This window comes from Rhinichthys klamathensis, unplaced genomic scaffold (assembly GCF_029890125.1).
Source record: "Rhinichthys klamathensis goyatoka isolate OS25496 unplaced genomic scaffold, OSU_Roscu_1.1 h1tg000123l_1, whole genome shotgun sequence".
Lineage (NCBI taxonomy): Eukaryota > Metazoa > Chordata > Actinopteri > Cypriniformes > Leuciscidae > Rhinichthys > Rhinichthys klamathensis.
Genome location: NW_026606660.1, coordinates 7,485,680 through 7,507,400, shown reverse-complemented (window position 1 = coordinate 7,507,400; position 21,721 = coordinate 7,485,680). Strand labels below are relative to the sequence as shown.

Below are 21,721 nucleotides of genomic sequence, written 5' to 3'. Positions count from 1 at the left end.
TATTTCTTTAACCATCAGGCCACAGCACCCCCACACAGATATTAAAGGGATAGTACACCCAAAAATGAAAATTCATAATTTACTCACCCACAAGTTGTTTCAAACCTGTAGGAATGACTTGTTTTCTGCTGAACACAAAAGGAGATATTTTGAAGAATGTTGGTAACCAGACAGTTGATGGACCCCATTGACTTCCATAGTAGGGGGAAAATATACCATGGAAGTCAATGGGGCCCTTCAACTGTTTGGTTGATTGAAAAAAAACTCATACAGGTTTGAAATGATGACGGAATTTTATTTTTGGGTGAACTATCCTTTAAGGAAATCTCTTTGCCTTAAACTGAAAATTGTTGAGCTGTGCTTTTTTTCTGTTACCATTCCGTCTGTTTAACAACGCTTTGACAAAAAGGCATATTTACAGTATAAAGAATAACATGTCCCTTTTGCTTTTAAATGCTACTGAAGATTTCAAACTAACTCTTATCTGTGTCAAGCTTGGCCAGCTAATGTGTTTCCAAATATAACAGACAGAGACATATATATGAATGGAGAAATGATTCCATCCAATAAATATGAAAGCCTATTTAGGGAGGAACTATAGATGTGAATCTACACAAAAATCCATTTAGTTTTAGAAATCAACAAATGTCATTGGTCTTTTTCACCTAGTTTTGCATCTGAGCATTTCCACCTCTTTGTGCCGTCTTGTGTTTAGCAGGTCTCGCAACGCCGCTGGATCCGGTTCCTCCCATTCTGAGGAGGAAGAACCACCGTCCTGGTGCAAAAGCTTCCTGAAGCGTGTCCTGTGGGCCGCTCTACCCCTGCAGATCATCCTGCTGCTGGTGGTGGTCGTGGCCTGTCTCGTGCCTACGTCTGAGGAAGACTACAGCTGTGCCCAACTCAACAACTTCGCCCGCTCCTTCCACCCCATGCTCAGCTACACCAACGGGCCTCCGCCCATATGACCTCCACTATGAAGTAACGCCAGCTCAGCATTGGGTTTCTCCCCAAATTGGCAAATTACATCATTAAGAGTTTGGCAGCCAAAGTGAATTATTATTGTGTCCTTGTACAGCTGCTAATTTTACAGTACGTCACTGAGTCTCGTGTAAATGTTTGAACAAAGCCTATTGCACTGAAAACTGCAGTCAGGTGTTGTTAGTGCTACTGATGTTCTTCCATATTTGACCTGAGGGAGGAAAATAGAGCGTAGGACTCAACACTGGGACTGTCGGAAGAGTTAATCAGGTCTAAAGGCCTTTTTTAATCACGGGAAGATCGAGTTTATTGAAAAAAAAAAACAAAAAAAACTGAAATGTGTGGAATTGCTGGAATAACTTGTAAAAAAAAAAAAGAGAAGATAAATTTATTAACTCTATATTGCAATTATTTTTTATATGTATTTTTGGCATGTGGTCATCCTTTGGTTTTAAAACGATCATTGATTTCATTGAATTTGTTGTTGATTTTAACTTAACCTGCTCTAATATTCAAGTTAACTGTCATAAATATGCTTTACTATATGTAAACCACTGATATCAAAGAAAAAGATATTTATGTATGTACAGTTTGCTAAGGCCTGAGAAACCTTCGCAATGAAAACACACATATGATATACACATATACTGCTGATTAGTATTTTTCATTAAAATAAAAGATTAAATGACGGTAGTTTAATTGTGAATCATAATTATTTTCTTACCAAAAGAAATTTCTGCTTAAACATTTAACTGATTTGCACATAATATTCACAGGGTTGTATTAAACTGCCATCAATTGTCAGCATACTTCCATTAGGTGGTATATTGTTCACAACAAACATGGTAAAACAATTCATTTAGCCCTTTTCTCAAAATAAACAGCTACTTTTGAATGTTTATATATATATAAACACTTTTTGTTCCCAGAAAGGTAAAGTTAAATAATCTACTAGCAGTAGCAGGTGTTAACTGGCACACTGAAATATTTATTGACCTTCTGAAACAACCTTAGACCAGCTGGTTTGGTGCTGGTCTAGCTGGTGGACTTGTGTAGCCATGTTGCTAAAGCTGTTTAACCAAGGAAATTGTGCAGGTTAGGCTAGTTAAGAAGCGTGTTCGGGATTCCAGAATCCACATTATATGCCGGCTGTGCAGCTACAGTAGGATGAACAGTAATCTATAACTGCAGGTTATTATCACCGTGGGCCGCTGGTCTCTCGGATGATGTGCTAGAGGGAGCTGGCAGAGCCTGGGGTTTGAACTCATGAGAATGAGCAACGTTTATGGAGGAAACTGGACTTTCCCAGATGCGAGGCGTATGATGCTGGTGTAGATGAGCAGTACAGTGACGTGATTGGGTCAGAACCTCCAGCCTTCTGAGAACTTCATAGTTTGGCACGCAGCCTGTGCAGTCAACACCCAACATCTGAGACACCACCGTGTAGAAGTCCAGCAACTGCAATGTACAAGCATACTTGTTACTTTTAAAAATGTTAATGCACTCCCATGTTCAGATATACATATACAGTGTGTGTATTTATGTATATAAACTCAGCAAAAAAGAAACGTCCCCTTTTTCAGGATACTGTATTTTAAAGATAATTTTGTCAAATCCAAATAAGCGTTACAGATCTTTATTGGAAATGGTTTAAATTTAAACTATGTTTTTCATGCTTGAACCATAAACCATTATTGCAAATGCACCTGTGGGACAGTCCTTAAGACACAACACAATTACACAAAGTCACAGTGTCACATGTCTGTCCTGTCTTGTGATGCACATGGGTGTTTTGTTATTTTGAGCCATGTGCTCTTGTCATTGTTTGATCCCTCCCCCTTGTTATCTGGTTATTGGTTTATTTGTTCCACCTGTCAGCCTCGTTACCCTCCTTTGTTTGCCTCCCTATTTAGTCTTCCTGTGTTTGTTGTCCTGTGCTCGTTCGTTGTTTATGTTACTTGGGATTTTGAGTTGTGTGTTGTTCCGTTCCTGCCATGTCGTGTTTCTGGATTTAGCAATTAGTTTATCAACCTGGATTTCCTTTGTTTGATTTATGTTTTACTTAATTAAAGGCTTTCACCTCTGCATTTGAGTCCTCGCTCCATTCTCCGCAACGCACCTGTGACAGAACGAACGAGCCATCATGAGGACTCAGCGGAGGAAGAATTCAAAGGAACCACCAGTCTTTCCTTCATCATGTCCGCAATACGAACGGATTATGAAATTCAGGGAATTGACCTCTCTTCGGCAACAGGGGACTAAGGTGAGGGACTTTGCCCGGAAGTTCTCTGCAGTGGCAGTGGGACTGAAGCTTAGTGAGGGGGCTCTGAAGGATCTACTTAATTATGCACTTGATGACCCCATACCTTTTGGTATTATGAGAAGTTTGCAGAGTTTGACGTTTGGGGAATTTATAATACTCCTTGAACGTCATGAAGTTCCTCCTGATTCAGTGGCCTGGGAGAATCCATCTTTGGTGGGCCGAGGGGATCTGACTTCGGTGGTCTCAAGCCCGGTGGTCCAGGAGGATCCGGCGCCGGTGGTCCCAAGTCCGGGGGTCCCAAGTCCGGGGGTCCCGAAGGATGCGACTTCGGCGGTCCCAAGTTCGGTGGTCACAAGCTCGGTGGTCTCAAGCCTGGTTGTTCAGGGGGACTTGACTTCGGTGGTCCCAAGTCCGGGGGTCCCTAAGGAGGTGACTTCAGTGGTCTCAGATCCGGTTGTCCCAGAGCGGTTCCCTAACCCTGCAGCGCCACCATTGGTGGCCGAGGAACCTATAAAGACCGTTCGCACACGTAAACGGAGAAGGAGGAAAGCTTCCAGTCAACCACGAGATCCGGAGGTTGTTCCGAAGCCTTCAGTCGGGACCTCGAAGCATCCAGTGGGAACTGCAACCGAGTCACCCAAACGCCTTGCTCTCCCGGCGCCACCCAAGCGCCTTACCCTGCTGGCGCCACCCAAGCGTCTCGCCCTGCTGGCGCCACCCAAGCGTCTCGCCCTGCTGGCGCCACCCAGACGTCTCGCCCTGCTGGCGCCACCAAAGAGTCTCGCCCTGCTGGCGCCACCCAGACGTCTTGCCCTGCCAGCGCCGCCCAAGATCCTTACGTCTGTCGAGCCAGAGACTGTTCGTGTCAGTCACGCCGAGCCGGCGTTTCACGTCAGTCACGCCGTGCCAGAGACTGTCCATGTCAGCCACGCCGTGCTAGTAATTGTCCACGCCAGCCACGCCGTGCCAGAGATTGCCCACGTCATATCTGCCCAGCCAGAGCCTGTCCCTGAACCTGTCTCTCTCCCCAAGATTTGGTTGCGGGGGGGCTATAGGTCACCACCCTGGCCGCCCGAGGGGTCTTCGCCGCCCTGGCCGCCCGAGGGGTCTTCGCCGCCCTGGCCGCCCGAGGGGTCTTCGCCGCCCTGGCCGCCCGAGGGGTCTTCGCCGCCCTGGCCGCCCGAGGGGTCTTCGCCGCCCTGGCCGCCCGAGGGGTCTTCGCCGCCGCCCTGGCCGCCCGAGGGGTCTTCAGCGCCGCCCTGGCCGCCCGAGGGGTCTTCAGCGCCGCCCTGGCCGCCCGAGGGGTCTTCAGCGCCGCCCTGGCCGCCCGAGGGGTCTTCAGCGCCGCCCTGGCCGCCCGAGGGGTCTTCAGCGCCGCCCTGGCCGCCCGAGGGGTCTTCGCCGCCCTGGCCGCCCGAGGGGTCTTCGCCGCCCGAGGGGTCTTCGCCGCCCTGGCCGCCCGAGGGGTCTTCGCCGCCGCCCTGGCCGCCCGAGGGGTCTTCGCCGCCGCCCTGGCCGCCCGAGGGGTCTTCAGCGCCGCCCTGGCCGCCCGAGGGGTCTTCAGCGCCGCCCTGGCCGCCCGAGGGGTCTTCAGCGCCGCCCTGGCCGCCCGAGGGGTCTTCAGCGCCGCCCTGGCCGCCCAATGGACTGTCCGCTTCACCCTGGCCTCCCATTCCCCCCTGGTCTGTCCCTCCTGTCCCACCTTGGTCTGTCCCTCCCGTCCCGCCCTGGTGTTTCCTTCCTGTCCCGCCCTGGTCTGATGGAGCGTCTGGTAGCCGCTCCGTAGGGAGGGGGTAATGTCACATGTCTGTCCTGTCTTGTGATGCACATGGGTGTTTTGTTATTTTGAGCCATGTGCTCTTGTCATTGTTTGATCCCTCCCCCTTGTTATCTGGTTATTGGTTTATTTGTTCCACCTGTCAGCCTCGTTACCCTCCTTTGTTTGCCTCCCTATTTAGTCTTCCTGTGTTTGTTGTCCTGTGCTCGTTCGTTGTTTATGTTACTTGGGATTTTGAGTTGTGTGTTGTTCTGTTCCTGCCATGTCGTGTTTCTGGATTTAGCAATTAGTTTATCAACCTGGATTTCCTTTGTTTGATATATGTTTTACTTAATTAAAGGCTTTCACCTCTGCATTTGAGTCCTCGCTCCATTCTCCGTAACGCACCCGTGACACACAGTTTCTAGTGACTGGAAAACATCAGGAGAAAGATGCCCTACACATTAACACAGTTTCTGGGGGGGAAAGCAGATGAAAGTGAGAGGATGTTTCTTTTTTCTATAGAGTTACAGTATATTACCATTCAAAACTTTGGGTTAGGATATGTGCAGATATGTGGTCACCCTCAGTACCTGTTTCTCACTGTGAGAAAGATCTGCTATGGCACTAGACTGCGTGTCCAGGAGTCGTTGGGCTTGTTGGATCTCATCTCTGGCTCTGAGTTCCTGGTTTTGCAGCTCTGACTTGATGGTGGTCAGCTTCTTCTCAGTCTTTACCTTGTTCTTCTCATGCTTTCCCAGATTCTTACCCTGCTCCTCTATGGTTTGGTTTTGTTCCATCACTTTGATCTTGTTGCACCAAAGACAGCAGAAACTGAGCATTTATAAGCATCGCTACTCTACACAATTCACCCAATCTATTTTCTAAATGCATGTTATTGATCTTATTGTGAACAATTCATCCATGCATTGTTTCATCTTTTAATCGAAATGTCATAACTCAATCTTCAAGTGAACGGTATACTGTGTTTCTTTTTCAATAATCCAATTCTCTCAATTGTATGTCACAATATGGAAGAGAAGATCTGTTGCTACTTCTATTCTTTTGTGATTTTTATACATAAAGGATTGATTTAGAACATATACATTTATGGATTTGGCAGATGCTTTAATTCAAAGCAACAAATTCAGAAACTAAAACACTGATCTGAAGAACATATATTGCTATAGTGAAACATGAGCATTTCTAATCTCTAAACAAACGTATAGTCGAATTAAGGACCCTCTACAGAGTTGGTCATTTGATGCCTTCAAAGCATTCTTAAGATAAACAGTTTTGTATATTTACAGATTCACTTTTGTATAATTAAAAATTGTCTTATTTTTTTGTATTTTATGCTGAAATGCCTCTGTTTGGTGAGGGTCTGTGGGCCAGGGCTCTTCCCTGTACCTTGAGCTCATTGGTGTGGGACAGCTGGGCTTTCAGCTCAGTGTTGGAGAAGCGTAAGGTGCTCAGCTCCGCCTGCAGTCGATCCACTCGCTTCTGGAGCTTCTTGCAGGCCAGAGCAGTGTCATCTTTCTCCACCGCCAGAGCTGAGCGGCTCCTCTTCTCCTCCTCCAGCTGGACCACCTTCCTCCTCAGCAGCTCCAGGTGAAGCTCTTTACTTCCTGAACGCTCCTTCTGTTCTTTAAACTGTAGCCATGGATGGAAATGATAGCCAATTATAATTAAAAAATCTAATAATATTAGGAATGCTGCATGGTTAATATTTAAAAATTAGATCAAGGTTTATATTTAAGTTGTACATTTCTGTCATGACAACTTTTAGAGTGTTTGGCATGAAAATGGATATGACATTGTTGATATATTTGGTCTTGGATTAGATCTGCTATGCTGCTGCTGCTGCTGTACAATGTAGCATACATGAATTGGCCGTTGCAGATCTAAACAGGTGGAGCTGGGGAAGGTGGAGGGTTTCTAAAAGCGTACTGCAAATGCTAACCAAGAATTTAAAGGTTGAGCAACGAGCTCATTGGCTACTGATACAGCAGGAACCAATCAGCTGTGCTCTATAGAGAATGATGTGATTGCAAGCAGATTGAGTTAAAGACTGATCAGCCTGTGCCATATAGTTTCATGACAGAACTATGTATTTTGATTTTACATTTAAACTTAAAAGTTTTATATATATATATATATATATATACAACTTTTTTCTTAATAAAAAAGAAATAAGATTTTATATTTATAAGATATAAGAAAATAAAAAGAATTCATTATAATATAAATTTGAAGAATTTTCCTTTTGACTGAATGTTTAATTATATTTAAAATTAAATATAAGGTTAAATATAAATATAAGGTTTTAATAAAATTAAAAGGTTTTAAAAAAAATCAATTGCTATTTTTTGTTTTGATTAAACCATAAATATTACAAAACTAGACATTTGGAAATTTCACAAATTTTTATTATTATTTTTATTTTACTTTTTAAATGTTTGTTAATGTTTGGTAAATTTTAAGTCAGTAAAATCTGACACAATTGGACAGTAATTTGCATAGATATCCATAATAAAGGCTAGATGTCTTACGGCGGAGTCTCTATCGTCATCCCCGGCGGCCATCTTGTCACAGGCAAGCTTTCTGGCGGGCTCTGTGGTGCCTGATGTAAGATGAGTGATCAGCACGAACACAAATACTCTTATCTAATTGAAATCTTAACGGATTTACAAACGGTTTGGTTTCTTACAAAGGTTATTAACGTGGCTATAATTCTGGATGATTATTTATTTATACACTTATTATTCACAAGTATGCAGTGTCATAACTACATCTCTGATGTTTATAACAAACCAAACTGTTTGAAAATCGGTAGAAAATTGAGCAAGTTATGGTTATTTAAAAAGTACATGCAAAAACACAATGTTACGAGTGAGCGAGCTGCCTGTGACAAGATGGCCGCCAGGTGCAGACGTCGACCTCCATTGGCCAGCAGTGCGGACGAGACATCTAGCCTTTATTATGGATATCTATGGTAATTTGTACCATTTATGCACCAAAACATTGAACTAAATGATTGTTTGTTAGGCTCATTACTGCCCTCTTTGACATGTGTGCACCTTTCTCTGAAGGCTGTAGATTTGTGTCCTGCTCTCCAGTAACGCCGTCCCTTCCTGCCTGGTCAGCTGTTGTGCTCGTGTAAGAATGGCCTCAAGTCTCATATCAAATCCCAGATCTGCCGCAACATGATCCACTTTTAACTTCTCTGAGAGCTGCTCCACGAACCGCAAGTACTACAGAGGAAGAAGACCAATGACATTACTGAGAGGTCATTTTAGGACATTTATGATGCATTCTGATTATGATTAGTTTTAACGTGACATTGCCATTTGTAACTTAATTGTGCAAGGCTTCCGGTGTCATTTGCTTAAAGTTATTTTTTTAGCTGTACACAACAGCATGTTGTGCTGGCTGATATTACAAACTGGTATTTCTTATAATAGTATACTTCATGTCAACTAGCAGTCCTTAGAGTATTAGTAGACTGTCTGCTTAATATCTGCTAACACTTTATTTTGATGCTCCCCAACCCAGACAGCAACATAGTGTCGGCCCAGATCCGGGTCACATCTGGTACATGTGGATTCGACGGGTACCAGATGTGGGCCGGGTCTAAAGTGGACTATCGAAAAAAAGTGTCACCTATTAATTTAATATATTGTTATAAACACTGGTTTGTAGTGCAGTTAGTTTTACTGTTTACTGCACTATTCTTCTAGTTATTTACCTATAGCGGCTAATTAACTGGAAGGGCCCTATAGTGCACGGCGCAAGTGCACTTTTGCTAGTTTACCGACGGGAAAATGGTCGGCGCATGGTCTAAAAGAGTTGTTCATATTCTCTTAATGAGTAATGGGTGTGTTTTGGCCGTAACTTGCAATAAATCAATCATAGTCTCATCTCCCATTCCCTTTAAAAGCCAGTTGCGATCGCGCCATGGAGGATTCGCTATTTATTTACATGGTGGAATTTACAAGCGGAAAAAATGAACGCGTCTCCAGACATCTGCTCGTGCGCGAGGTTAAAGCACGCAGGCAGACCATCTACAGGACAAGCCGGATTCCACCATATCTTTATGTGCACGATAATAATCTTTTACTTTGTAATCCTTTAATTTTTAATATTTGGCATGTTTGTGTGATGCTGCGCGTCCCTGTGTGTGTGTGTGTGTGTGTGTGTGTGTGTGTGTGTGTGTGTGTGTGTAATAAGAAGAGTGTACGCGCGTTGTGGACCCGCCCATAGGCGCATATTACTAATGTGCCCTTTAAATAACACTTTTTTTTTTTGTTATTTAAAGCAGTCTATTTCAGTTGCCTCAAAATAGCAACGTGCCAACAATGTGCCTGAACACACCTCGTTTTCATGGGCGAACAGATGGGCACAAATGCATTTGCCATTTAAACAACGTGGCGCAGGAAGTGAAAATGATAACTGCGTCGGGCTGAAACTAGCAAAAAACACTTGCGCCGCACCTGACGCTGCATTGCCCCGGGTGTATGATAGAGCCCGAAGTCTCCCACATTCAAAACAACATTCTCGTTACAAAATAAGGTTGGTACAGTGGCCAGAAAAGTTTTACAATGTGAGCTCGAGCTTTGGCGGTATGAATCTACTTCCTCACATGCTGTTTGTCCTGATTCATTCCATCTTTGCTGACTCCAGAAGTCAGCAGCTCATCCTCCAGACTCTGTATTCTGTCCAACAGCTCCTGTTTTCTCCGTTCAGAGCCGATATGATGCTCTTTGTGGCTGGACAACTGCTCTGTCACCTCCGCCAGCCTGCCTTCCATTTCCATCTGAGACTAGAGCACGCAGAAAGCACTGGTTGAAAAATAAGAACGCAATCTGTTTTATAATAGTGTGGAATGCAAATGACCTTTCGTGCACTTTTCTCTCTGGTACAAAGAGCTGTAAGTGCCTTCAATATGTCGTTCTCTGTGTGTGGAACAGGAAGAGACTGATGGTCCAGCAGGGCTTCCACATTCTTCACGAAGACCTCGTGGTGACTGCGAGACGCCTGAGCTTCGTTCTGGCAGCCGTGGAGTTTATTTTCCAGATCTTGAGACAGATTGTCATAGTGGCGGCAGCGCTGCTGTGCAGACGCCAGAGATAGTTCAGTCTCCTGCAGGGAGTTCCTAAGGGTCTGGTTCTCCCGCTCTAAACTTAGTTTCTTCAGGGAGATTAGATCCAATTCCTGACAAAACATACAGTATATTTTGCTGATTTATTCTCACTGATTTTGCTTTACAGGAAATATACTTAAAAAAAATCTTTATGCAAAATATATTTACTTCTTATGAAGTGAAATAAGCTATTGGTCAAAAGTTTGGAGCAATTAAGTTTTTAAATAAATCATTTTCATTTTAATGATTTCTGAAGGATCCCAGCTAACGTTCTCAGAACTGTTAATAAGAACAAGTTATGAAAAAACGTTCTTCCAGTAACATTAATAGAATGTTCGTTCAAAGTTATCTGGTCTTTAATAATGTTTTTAAAAGGTTAGCACAAAAACGTTTTTTTAACGTTCTTTTTTTCTGAAACGTTTCTTTTTTTAAATGTTACTGCTTGTTTCGGAATATTCAGAGAACATTCAAAAGTAACATTCACATAATGTGTACAAAAGGATATAGAATGGAACGTTCCCTTAAAAAATCTTTTTTTAAACCATTTAAAAAAAAAACTGCACATTTTGAACGGGAGAATGTTAGAAAAATGATCTTATGACACTTAAAGACTGGAGTAATAACTCCATCACAATAACTTATCACAGGAATAATTATTATTATTTTAAATTGTACTAATGTTCCCAATATTTCCAATCAAATAAATGCAGTCTTGGAAAAACTTTTGACCGATAGTGTATAATAATAACCCAGACATATTCTGCACAGGTTTTGTCAGATTCACCCTAAAAGATGCTTGTGTTGCTACAGTTGTGTGTTTAATTACATTATTGATCTGAAGGATACCTGTCTGTTAGAGTTCAGCTCATTTGCTCTGGAGGCTGAGAGTGTCTGTTCACGGTCTACATCAGTCACCAGTCTCTTTACCGTTTCTCTGCTGGCTTTACACTCCACCTCATACAACTTCACACTCTCCTCTAAAGAACAATTGCAGCTCTTCAGCCGATCTCTGTCCTTGAAGCACGCATCCACCTTATCATCGAGAGATATGATAGAGATCAGGAGAATATTAAAGTAGTGGCAGAAAGCATGCCTGAAACACTCACCACGGATGCAATATAATCCATAGGATCCACCTTTCCTGCCACATTTACAGAGGCTTTGTTTGCTAATGTTGATATAAACTCATCACATCTTCTCTGGGTCTCAGTGGCTTCCTGTTTTGCCTTGTTGCATTCTGAAAAATACTGTCTGAAAATTTGTACAGTGATTATTAAAAGAAAATGATCCATGGAATAAAATCAAATACCGATGATGCTTTAATCGATCTTGGTAGGCGGTGCTGGGGAAGCGGAGGGTTAGAATAAGAATTTCCATTGCGTGCAGAGATAGTACATTCGTTTGAATGCGTTTTGGTTATAAAGGGAAATGGTGATGGATACGTGAATTTGATTGTCTGGAAAAAATTACATTGAATAAACATAGTTTCATAACTGAACTATTCATATATACAAAGCCATGTTGTATATATGAATAGGACAAAAACACACAGAATTATGCCAAAATGGCAGTTTTGTCAAGTATCCTCGCAAGTCTTCTTGGATCATGTAAAGAGTTGTGCGTCAGATTCGCGTCATGTGCGGCAGTTCTTAAAGTGACAGCAGCCTAATAAACCTGCTGATGTGATGTCTGTCATTAATGTTAATTACAAAGAACAAAAGACAGAGAAAACAATACATTTTTGAGCAGTTTGACAGGGCAAGTAAAAATCTGAACAGGTCTGACTGGGCCAATAGAGAAAATGTAGCCCTGATATATTGAAGGGTGCAGGTAAATGTGGAATTTTTTATAATGAGTTTATGTGAGGATTGTTTTAAGTTCACTTGAATTAAAAGTTGTTATATTATTTAAATCCTAATAAATGTTAAGAAAATGATAGCTTTCAATTATACTGTAATGCTGAATGCCTATAATTAATGGCTAAAATTGAGGGGGAAAATCAATTTCCTATAGACATCAGTAGTTGGTATGGTGATACTGGCCTTTATTCATTGAAAGATGCCATTAAACAAATATTTAAAATATAGGCTGTCTTTATGTAGTGTCTACATTAATTTGGAGATTAAATGTGAAATTATTACAATATAATAATAATACATTTATACTGAAAACTTTAATATTATCTTTTATTAATCACAAGTTCATTTTTTAATCGATTGACAGCACTAACATGTATAAAAAAGCATCCCAGAATCCACCTTATGACTTACAAACTACTAAACTGTTATTCTAAAATGTAAAAAAAAAAATAGAAAAAAAGGCTAGGTGTGTGCAAACTTTTGACATAGTGTACTGTAAATGCTCACTTTGACTTGATATCGAGTTCCATTACTTTCTCCTTGATTTTCTCGTTCTCCTTCGTAAGTGTCTGTATTCTCATGTCCATGATGCTTTTGGAGGAGGTGATGGAGATCATCTCTTGCTCTGTGTTGCAGTTGCGTTCTCTGAGCGAGCTGACGAGAGACTCCTGTCTCGCCTCTTTCTCTTTATGTCTATCTATAGCATCCTTTAAGCTCTTCAAAGTCTCTTCCTGAGATGCAACTTTGGATTGGCTTTCCAAGAACTGTTAAAATGAAATGTGTTATTATTTCATAAAGAGCATGTCCATCCAAAACACCCTGAATTGCCAGTGAATATATAAACCTGTGACTGGAGGTTGCTGTATTTGGCCTGCAGGACGGCCAGCTCCTCACGGGCCGTCTCAGTGGCCTGTTTATAGTGTGTGAGGTGCTGCTGGATCACAGACTCCTCCATTGCGAAAACACTGTCAATCAAACCTGAATGTTGACAGACAGAACCTGATGTATCCATAGCAATAGTAGCATTCACAATGAATATTCATAACTTTAGTTTTTATAATAGTAATACATCAGAGAGGGGATATGGGGATATTATGTAACTCTGAATTACAAACAATGCTGTGTTACTTTATTAACTTACTTTATACAATTTGATTATGAATTAACAACAAAAGTATACTAGATGATCACAAAATATACATTGAAACATATCACATTTTAATCAGTTGTGACTAAGTTAGTCCTTGTTTGCATGTTTTTAGTCTGCTTTATGACAAGTCCTGAAGCTGTTACAGCATTTTATTGATCCTGACAAAAATCAAATGATATGGTTATAGCAGTAGCAGTGAAGTCAACGACTTTTTTATGAAGAAAATAATTATGAGTATGTATCATTCTATAGATTGGCACAATGTACAAAAACTCACTTGTCTTTGTTGCTCCACGTCGATATATCAAACCATCTCTGACTAATGCACAGTGTTTTCTAGATTATGTGGCTGTAGTTTATCAAGTATCCAAGCAACACAACAACATTTAACGCATTAACCGATAGGGGGCGCAAAATCAAATGTTAGGTTCATACCAGTCTATGGTTAATACTTTAGGGTTAATACAAGCGTATTTTACATTCACACATTTATGCTTTTGTCAGATGCTTTAATCCGAGCGATTTACAATGCGTCAGTTTAGTTTGATCTTATCTCATTTTTATCGATTTTAATTTACTGGCATATGGATTTGAAGCATCTTATGACAAATAACATAAAGTCTTCTATACCAGAGAATGTTGACATTAGACGGGCTCTGCCTATACCTCAATTCTCCTCATTAAGCGTGTATAACTTTGACTAGACAATTAAAATATATGTGTTACAGTTAAGTAATAATTAGCACAAAAGCTGAATGAAAGGACACAAATTAACAAGCAAAAAATTAAATGTCCGCACTTTCGAATCCTAATCTTCGATTATATTCTCTTTATGGTGTGAAATATGGCCCAATCTCGATTTCTTATTTTTCCTATATTTAAGAGAACAAACATATTGCAACATGCTTTAGATTTGCTGTTATTTACATGGAAATTACCAAATATTAAAATAAAATTCACAAGCTCAAAATGTGTATTACGTCTCTACAGGGCGGGGCAACATTACGTCTGAAGTTGACGTCACCAAAATACAGGAAGTGGCCGCATCACTCGTGCTGTTCGAACTGTCAAATAAACTTTATGTGAGTCTTTGACAATGTTGTGACATATGTATCAACAGTGGAACAGTTTCTGTCACCGAACGTTCTAATATCTGGCGGGAACCGGGACGGTACGTGGCAGGTACGCTGAGGTTTAAGACGACTGAATTACCGTGAATTATTAGAATCAATTGTAAGTGAGTGTGCAGCTTGTGTTGACAGTAGTGTCAGAAAGATATTAACAGCGTATCTGCTTTATGTCAGCTGATCAGAAAGAAGCAGACGCGTGTTCTGTCTTCCTTTGCATTTTCTTCTATGTACAAATATTGAACCATAAATAGGGTTAGATATGACCAATGCGGTTGACATGCTTTTCATTCAAGGTCAGTTGAAATAGGCCTCTTGGCCACTAAAAGTAGTGGTACTTTCTGGTCAGAAATAGACCTAATTTAACAGTGTTTTAATGCTGAAACTGTTTGATTCTTACAGGCATGTCTCTCAAGATTCTATGGAGGTTACATCAACCCTTGAAATGGACACAAGCCCCTGGATCTGCTCTCAGGACAGTAAATGGATTAAACAGTGTCAGCAGGACCATGGTGTTAAACTGCTCAACACTGGCATCCAGTGCACATACACAAAACATTCTTAACGACCAGAGCAGCTGTCACATCACCGTACATCACCATAGATACTTATTGCAAAGAGGAATGTTTCAAAGACCACACTTTAAAGTGCTGACTCCACTAAATTTAATATCCAAAACATGGAGTATACAAATTAGATTGCAGTCCACAACAACCACCACCAAATCAGTGCTGAAACAAGGAGGTGTGCCTGGAAAAAGGACCTTTAAGGGACCAAGAACCAAACAGCCATCACGGACCACTCAGCCCAGTCTGGAGGAGGTGTGTGACTATTGTGTGTTATGATCAAACCATTAATGGCATGTATAAATAACCGTTTATGTATTTAATGACATTTTTCAGGACATGATGCAGTGCATTGCATACGCAACTGCAGACCAGTACCATTTACCAACACTCTGTCACGATCTCATAGCTAACGGCTTCAGTGAAATCAAGGAATTTCCCAGAGGTCAGTTCACCTTCATCACTTTTTTATGTTTCTGAGCTGGCATAAAAAACGAATGCATTGCGTGCTTGTTTGAGCACAGTCTCTTATTTGTAGTAGCCTAAATAAATGTTGTGGGTTTCAGACGCTTCTAACGTTTTGGTGATGGGAACAGAGAATGCTGCAAAAACAAACGACAGTGGCACAATATTCTTCTTCAGGTATAATGTTGAATGCTTATTTGTCACTTGAATTTCTGGGTTTTGATTTCTGATTTCTAGTTATTCTTTGTGTTGTTTTCCATTTTAGAGAAGGCTCAGTGGTATTCTGGAATGTTGAGGAGAAAACAGTAAGTATTAATTTAACACACACTCTGAAGCAATGGCAGATAGATAAAAGCTGTATTAATTTATTTAATACAGCCCTTAAAGTGATAGTTCACCCAAAAAGGAAAATTCTGTCATTAATTACATTAAGATCTTTGTGATGAAATCTGAGAGCTTTCGGTCCCTCCATTGGCAGCTACGCAACTGACACTTTAACTTTAAAAAGTTCATAAAGAGATTGTAAAACTAATCCATATGAATTGAGTGGTTTAGTCTATATTTTCTGAAGAGACTCGATCGCTTTATATGATGAACAGATGGAATTTAGGCTTTTATTCACATAAAAAGATTGATCAGCGAACAAACATATATATATATATATATATATATATATATATATATATATATATATATATATATATATATATATATATATGTCACGTGAATCTGAATCAGGTGTTTGGCAAATATTAAAAGGCTCTTTCACAAAATTAAAAATCATGCTCCAAATCATGCCCTGCTGGTGTATTCTATATTCAGGTAAAGGCAGTGATGAGGATACTGGAGCAGCATGAAATTCAACCCTATGAAGTCGCTCTGATCCACTGGGAAAATGAAGAAATCAATTATACAGTTGGAGAGTCAGTCAAAAATCTTTAATTTCTTAATGCAAAATGTGCAAAAACTGTTGAAATCATGTAATACTCCTTGGAAGTTGATGATGGTACTACTTTAAGATGTAGCCATGCTTTTATTTTTGTTTGTTTGTTTGTTCATGTTGGTTCAGGGGTCATTCGAAGCTCCATCATGGAATCTTCTTGTTTAACGGAGAGCTGGATTATGAGCAGGTTGTTCTGGAGAAGTTTGCATTTTCCAATGCTTTATCTCTGTCAGGTGGGATTATGTTTGCATTTTCACACATTTTTATCAAACTTTGTGAAACTAATTATATTTTGATGCTTGCAATAATTCATTGCTTTTAACTTCAGTTAAACTGGCGATATGGGAGGTTTCTCTCGACAACTTTGTTGAGTCCATCCAGTCTATTCCTGAGGTAGATCCACTTATGTACTCTTTCATAGGTAATACCAGCATTTGCTGTTTTTTGAAAGTTGAAATAGTTTTGTATATTGAATGTGAATATGTTTTTCTGAAAATGCAAAATATACTCCTATTTGAAATGAGGTCATTATAGCCATGAACCTTTCTAAACAGATGTTGAAGTCTGGACAACGAGTGAAACTGTCCAGGGCTGAAGTTATGCAGAAGATAGGGGAGCTCTTTTCCCTGAGGTCAGGATCCATATGCAGGACTTCATCTGGTTTATATTGTATGAGATAATCTACTGCTTTGTTTAATTCTCACAATATCATTACACTTTTACAGGCACTGCATAAACCTCAGCTCTGACTTACTGATCACACCTGATTTCTACTGGGACAGAGAAGATCTCGAGCAGCTCTATGACAAGACCTGTCAGTTCCTCAATATTAACAGGAGAGTCAAGGTTAGTGAAAGTACTTGCAAAAATATGAATAGGTTTGACATAAATATCCCGATCAAAGGATGGAATAATGCTGCATTGATCCTTGTGCACACTTTGTTTTCTAGGTTGTGAACGAGAAGTTACAGCACTGCACTGAACTAACAGACCTGATGAGGAATCACCTCAGTGAGAAACACAGTCTCAGACTGGAGTGGATGATCGTCGTGCTGATCACCATTGAGGTTAGAAAACACTGAATTCTCACTTATTTAATATCATCCAGCCAGCTCACTTTCATTTTGAATATCAGTTTAAATAATAGACAGCTGCACTGTCCAAAAACTACCTTTTTTTTATGTCTGCATCATATCATGTACATATGTTTTGCAAATGCTACGTAAAAACACTTATTTTCTTCTCTCTGAAGGTGATGTTTGAACTTGCTCGTGTAATCTTCTGAGGACCCACAGATATAGTCTTACAAGAGGACTTAAATATTTATTTTAAACCAACAAATCATTTTGTTTTCTGTAAATTAAGTTGAAGTACTCAATGATCTCTTGTTATTCTTAATGTGAATTTGAGACCTGAAATAAAGTTTTTTTTTAAGGACCCACGTATAGTGGATAAATAGTGGCTCATTTGGTTTCTGTTCTGTCTCCTTTATAAACTTTATAAACAAATTTACTCAGATCAGTTTATTCACATGCTACAATATCTGATTTTTAGAGAGTTATTGGATTTAATTCACTGTTGAATCTATGTCCTAAATGATTTCTGCTGGAAAATCCAGATTTAGCTGACTGCTGTGTTTTGGAACATGCTGGTTTTGAGGTGGTCATTAGCTAGTCAACCATCTTGAAACAGCAGTTTAATAAAGCCTGGTTTAACTGACAGAGCTTAGATTAAGCCAGGATTAGGCCTTAGTTCAATAAGGACATTTAAGTAGCTTTTATAAACATCCAAGTTGCTTTCAGTTAAAACAGCTCAAATATGCGTTTTAGTCTGGGACTAGGCTTAAGCCTTGTCTGTGAAACCAGGGGTAAATGTTTGTGCAAGATCACGCCTGACACTTGTGCACTAAGGGTTGAACGACTTCAGATCTTTTAAAGTCGACATTTATGTGATGAAAGTCGACGTCGACTAGTCGCTGATGACGTCAGTGATGAACAAATAAACCTCGAGCTGAGACTGCCTTGTGCACAGCTATGGCATATTGACACAGTGCTCCTAGATAACAGCTTAATCAGTTCTTTTGTCTTTGGGTCATTATATTTCTCACAGATTTCTGCTCGTTCTAAATCAGATACAAATAAAGTAGAACAGTAAAGATTACATTTCACTCTCCCTAATTCTAAACTATTTTATTGATAAGTCACAAAACACAGTGTTGACAATACATTTCTGTGCTACTGAATGATTCGGTGTGCGTGTGATCTGCGCGTGAGGTGTGAGCTACTGTCTGTATGTGTGTGTGTGTGTTACAATGCAGCAGTGCATTAGTTTAGAATGGCGATTAACTTACGTGTACAAGCTGTTTAAAAAGTGCATTCACCCAATCAATTTTGAGCATCCAAATAATCAAACATGTCTTGAGGCGTGCTCTCAGAGTATGCATTTATTTGTCATTTTAACTGTTGGAAACGGAGCGTAAAAGTGGACTTCTAAAATATCTTATCCTGTTGCGTCCTCTAATAGGCCATGAATGATCAGCGACTAGTCGACTTAAAGCGTCATGACAGCATTAAAGTCGACTAGTCTGTGCAACCCAGGTGCAGCCCCTGTCGTGCACATTATTGTAAGCTTGGAGGGGGAATTAATCTGTTGCAAAGATCAGCTGAAATCTGTTACTTCTCTTTATTCTTAAATATGTGCGTCTATTATCATCAACTTTATTACAGACTCAGGGTCCAAGAAAAGAAAAGTAAATGGCGTACTGTACACACAAAATACAAATATTGTTCACTAAATTTATTCAGATTCTAATTTCATCTGATTCTCATTCTCTAGAGGTTTTATGCGTTTATGACCATGTCTAGATGGAAAATCATCAGGAAAGTGACACTGATAGCCCTCCTCAGGAAATCCCTTTATATATTATATAAGCTAAAGTAATATTGATATGGCTCTGAAATGTGCACAACTCTTCAGATGCTGCCTTGTTGCCAATGGCGTGAAACTTGGTATCATAATGGGGTACTTTCGTCATCTCCAATAGCCTACTGCAGAAATGTCTCCACTGATTTTTACTTCACAAAAAGCTTTCTAATGTGGTCAAGCTGGTTTTTTGGAACATTGCAACACAGATAGGCCTGCCATCATAAACTGGATTTTCCAGCTGGGTGTTTTATATTTCAGACATTTATTCACCATTTATTTCACTAGTTAATGCTGCTCAGATCTAACAAATACACCGTGACGTCATGTGATGTTCTAATGCAGCTGATTGATCGGCCTCTTGTGATTGACAGCCGTTCGATCCGGCGCGCGCTCGTGTCATGTGATTTCAAACTCTCCGGAAAACAGCAGCGGATCACAACTGACTTGACTCGTTCTGCTGTTTCGGCTAAGAAGCTTCCTCCGTTTTTCAGCCAACAAACCAAACTGAATAAGGCATTAGATTTTTTGAAAGAACGGTAAGTGACGCCTCAATAGTCTTATTTGAAACAAGTGTTTAATAAACCGGTTGTCGGCGTTTTTACCCTTAGTAACGATGATTACTCACGGATCTTGTCTGAAAATGATTAATACTTTGACCGTTTTCTTCTTCACGTGGCTTTCGTTATCGGAAAACGAACCATTTTTAATCCCTCTGTTTATTTTCGCTCATTAATATGTGTAACGTTATTTTATTGGGTTCATTGCTCGAGCGCGTGTTTCCTATTTGTCCGAGGAAACTTTTGTACTCGGAATTCACCAACATGGGCGGAGCCTCAACAGTCAAAACACACACACACTAGCCCCAAAACCTATTTAGAAGCCACACTTCTGCCACTTTGTCATGTAAAATAGGACATTATACACTCCTCATAGGATGTTTTTACATTTAAAATATTTTGCAGGTGAGGAATGTCCTGACAGGTAGGTTAGAGAGACAAGTGCATAGTATACTAAATGTAGTTTTGGTGACCAAAATGTAATAAAATATTTAATGAGGAGCAAGATAAATGGATTGATCAGGAAAAATCTTTTGAAATCCTGATGATTTTTTTTTTTAGGGTGGGAAAAAAAATGGATTTGGCACATCATGGTCTTGTGCTTCTGAAGCGTCTCAATGCTCAGAGAGAGTTTGGTTTCCTCTGTGACTGTACTGTGGCCATCGGGGATATACTTTTCAAAGCCCATAAAGCCGTTCTTGCTGCCTTCTCAAACTACTTCCGTATGCTGTTCATCCATCAAGACAGGTAACGTGAACTTGATTGCAAAAAAGTTCTAGTACATTAATTACATTATTTCAGAGGAGACCTGGATTTAGATGGCTCTTTCTGCTTCTCTTTTGTAGTGACTGTGTTCGACTGAAGCCTTCAGACATACAAGCAGATATCTTCAGCTACCTGCTTAACCTAATGTACACTGGAAAATTTACCACACAGCCCATTGACCCCCTTCGCCTTGAGCAGGGTGTAAAATTCCTGCATGCTTACCCCTTATTACAAGAGGCAAGTCTTCTTATGAATCCAGAGTCCCAGTATGTACCTTTGACAAACTCACTTTATGGTATACAGATACCTGATCAGACATGCAGCCGACCCAAAATAACATCCAAGGGGGATGTTTATGCTACAAACGGTGAAATCACCGGCCAAGAATTTTCAGAAATTTCTGATATGGATTATAGATCTCCACAACCTGTCGGCATAGAGTCACCCACCCAGAACCCTGCAGCCTCAGTCGTCCAACACCTCACATATGGCATAATGAGTAGAAGTGCTTCCTCCAGAAAGAATTACGGCTGCAATTATTGTGGAATCCGTTTTAACCAGAGGTCCAAGTTGAAGGAGCATCTACTTGTCCACACCAGCCAAGCAACTGAGCCACAGATGTCGTTCATGCAAAATGGTCACACTAATGAGCTTGAAGGTCAGGAAATGGAGGAGGAGCTTTTGCATGCTGACAGTGATGTTATTAGTGATACCGATCAACAGGTGTGGATGGAAGACACCCCACCGCCCTCTGAAATTGCTGATATAGACAACCTGGAGGGCACCGAGATGGGTCGTGAAATGAAACGGCGAAAATTTGAGTGTCCGACCTGTGCTCGCAAGTTTATTCAGAAGAGCCACTGGCGTGAGCACATGTACATTCACACAGGGAAGCCTTATAAGTGCAGTGCTTGTGGAAAGAACTTCTGTAGAGCGAACCAAGCGTCTCGACATATTTGTTTGAGTCAGGACGCAGATTCATACATTATGGTCAACAAACAGAGTTTGGTTCTGTGTGGTGGAGAAGACAACAGTCAGGTGGAAGCTCTCTTCCAGTCTTCAGAAAGACCCTATAAATGTAGCATGTGTGCAGCTCCTTTTGCAAGTCCTTCCGAGGTTCCCAAACATCAGTGTTTGCCTGAGAGTGAAGCTGTACCATTGGCAGAAAATTCAATGGGGGAAAATCAAAATAAGGACTTAGAAACAACTACTCCTGAGTCCTGA

General features: G+C 40.6%; 4 protein-coding genes across 5 annotated transcripts in view; 3 read left to right on the top strand and 1 right to left on the bottom strand.

Annotated features, from left to right (window-relative positions):
* Nucleotides 1-1,288, top strand: part of syne1b (spectrin repeat containing, nuclear envelope 1b) — a 150,828-nt gene extending 149,540 nt beyond the window's left edge. Inside the window, exon 145 of one of the 2 annotated variants that reach the window (XM_056256044.1) lies at nucleotides 716-1,288. In XM_056256044.1, the coding sequence (XP_056112019.1) occupies nucleotides 716-965 (250 nt within the window). In that variant the 3' untranslated portion in view covers nucleotides 966-1,288. The remainder of the gene's footprint in view (nucleotides 1-715) is intronic. The other variant, XM_056256043.1, reaches the window with a different exon arrangement.
* Nucleotides 1,289-2,127: 839 nt separating this feature from the next.
* ccdc170 (coiled-coil domain containing 170) lies at nucleotides 2,128-12,974 on the bottom strand. The gene is made up of 10 exons (XM_056256042.1): nucleotides 12,844-12,974; nucleotides 12,507-12,763; nucleotides 11,247-11,391; nucleotides 10,987-11,172; nucleotides 9,894-10,211; nucleotides 9,640-9,819; nucleotides 8,078-8,251; nucleotides 6,408-6,650; nucleotides 5,591-5,806; nucleotides 2,128-2,436 (listed from the first exon to the last, which is right to left on the bottom strand). Exons 1-10 carry the CDS (start codon nucleotides 12,952-12,954, stop codon nucleotides 2,158-2,160), a joined length of 2,109 nt encoding a protein of 702 aa, XP_056112017.1. The 5' UTR covers nucleotides 12,955-12,974; the 3' UTR covers nucleotides 2,128-2,157.
* A 1,194-nt stretch (nucleotides 12,975-14,168) lies between these two features.
* Nucleotides 14,169-17,692, top strand: rmnd1 (required for meiotic nuclear division 1 homolog). The gene is made up of 12 exons (XM_056255809.1): nucleotides 14,169-14,331; nucleotides 14,679-15,097; nucleotides 15,179-15,287; nucleotides 15,409-15,484; nucleotides 15,573-15,612; nucleotides 16,130-16,230; nucleotides 16,377-16,483; nucleotides 16,579-16,643; nucleotides 16,805-16,881; nucleotides 16,976-17,096; nucleotides 17,201-17,317; nucleotides 17,503-17,692. The coding sequence occupies exons 2-12, from the start codon at nucleotides 14,681-14,683 to the stop codon at nucleotides 17,533-17,535; spliced, it is 1,263 nt and encodes a 420-aa protein (XP_056111784.1). The 5' UTR covers nucleotides 14,169-14,331; nucleotides 14,679-14,680; the 3' UTR covers nucleotides 17,536-17,692.
* Nucleotides 17,693-20,187: 2,495 nt separating this feature from the next.
* On the top strand, nucleotides 20,188-21,721 carry zbtb2a (zinc finger and BTB domain containing 2a). The gene is made up of 2 exons (XM_056255832.1): nucleotides 20,188-20,479; nucleotides 20,578-21,721. Exons 1-2 carry the CDS (start codon nucleotides 20,277-20,279, stop codon nucleotides 21,719-21,721), a joined length of 1,347 nt encoding a protein of 448 aa, XP_056111807.1. The 5' UTR covers nucleotides 20,188-20,276.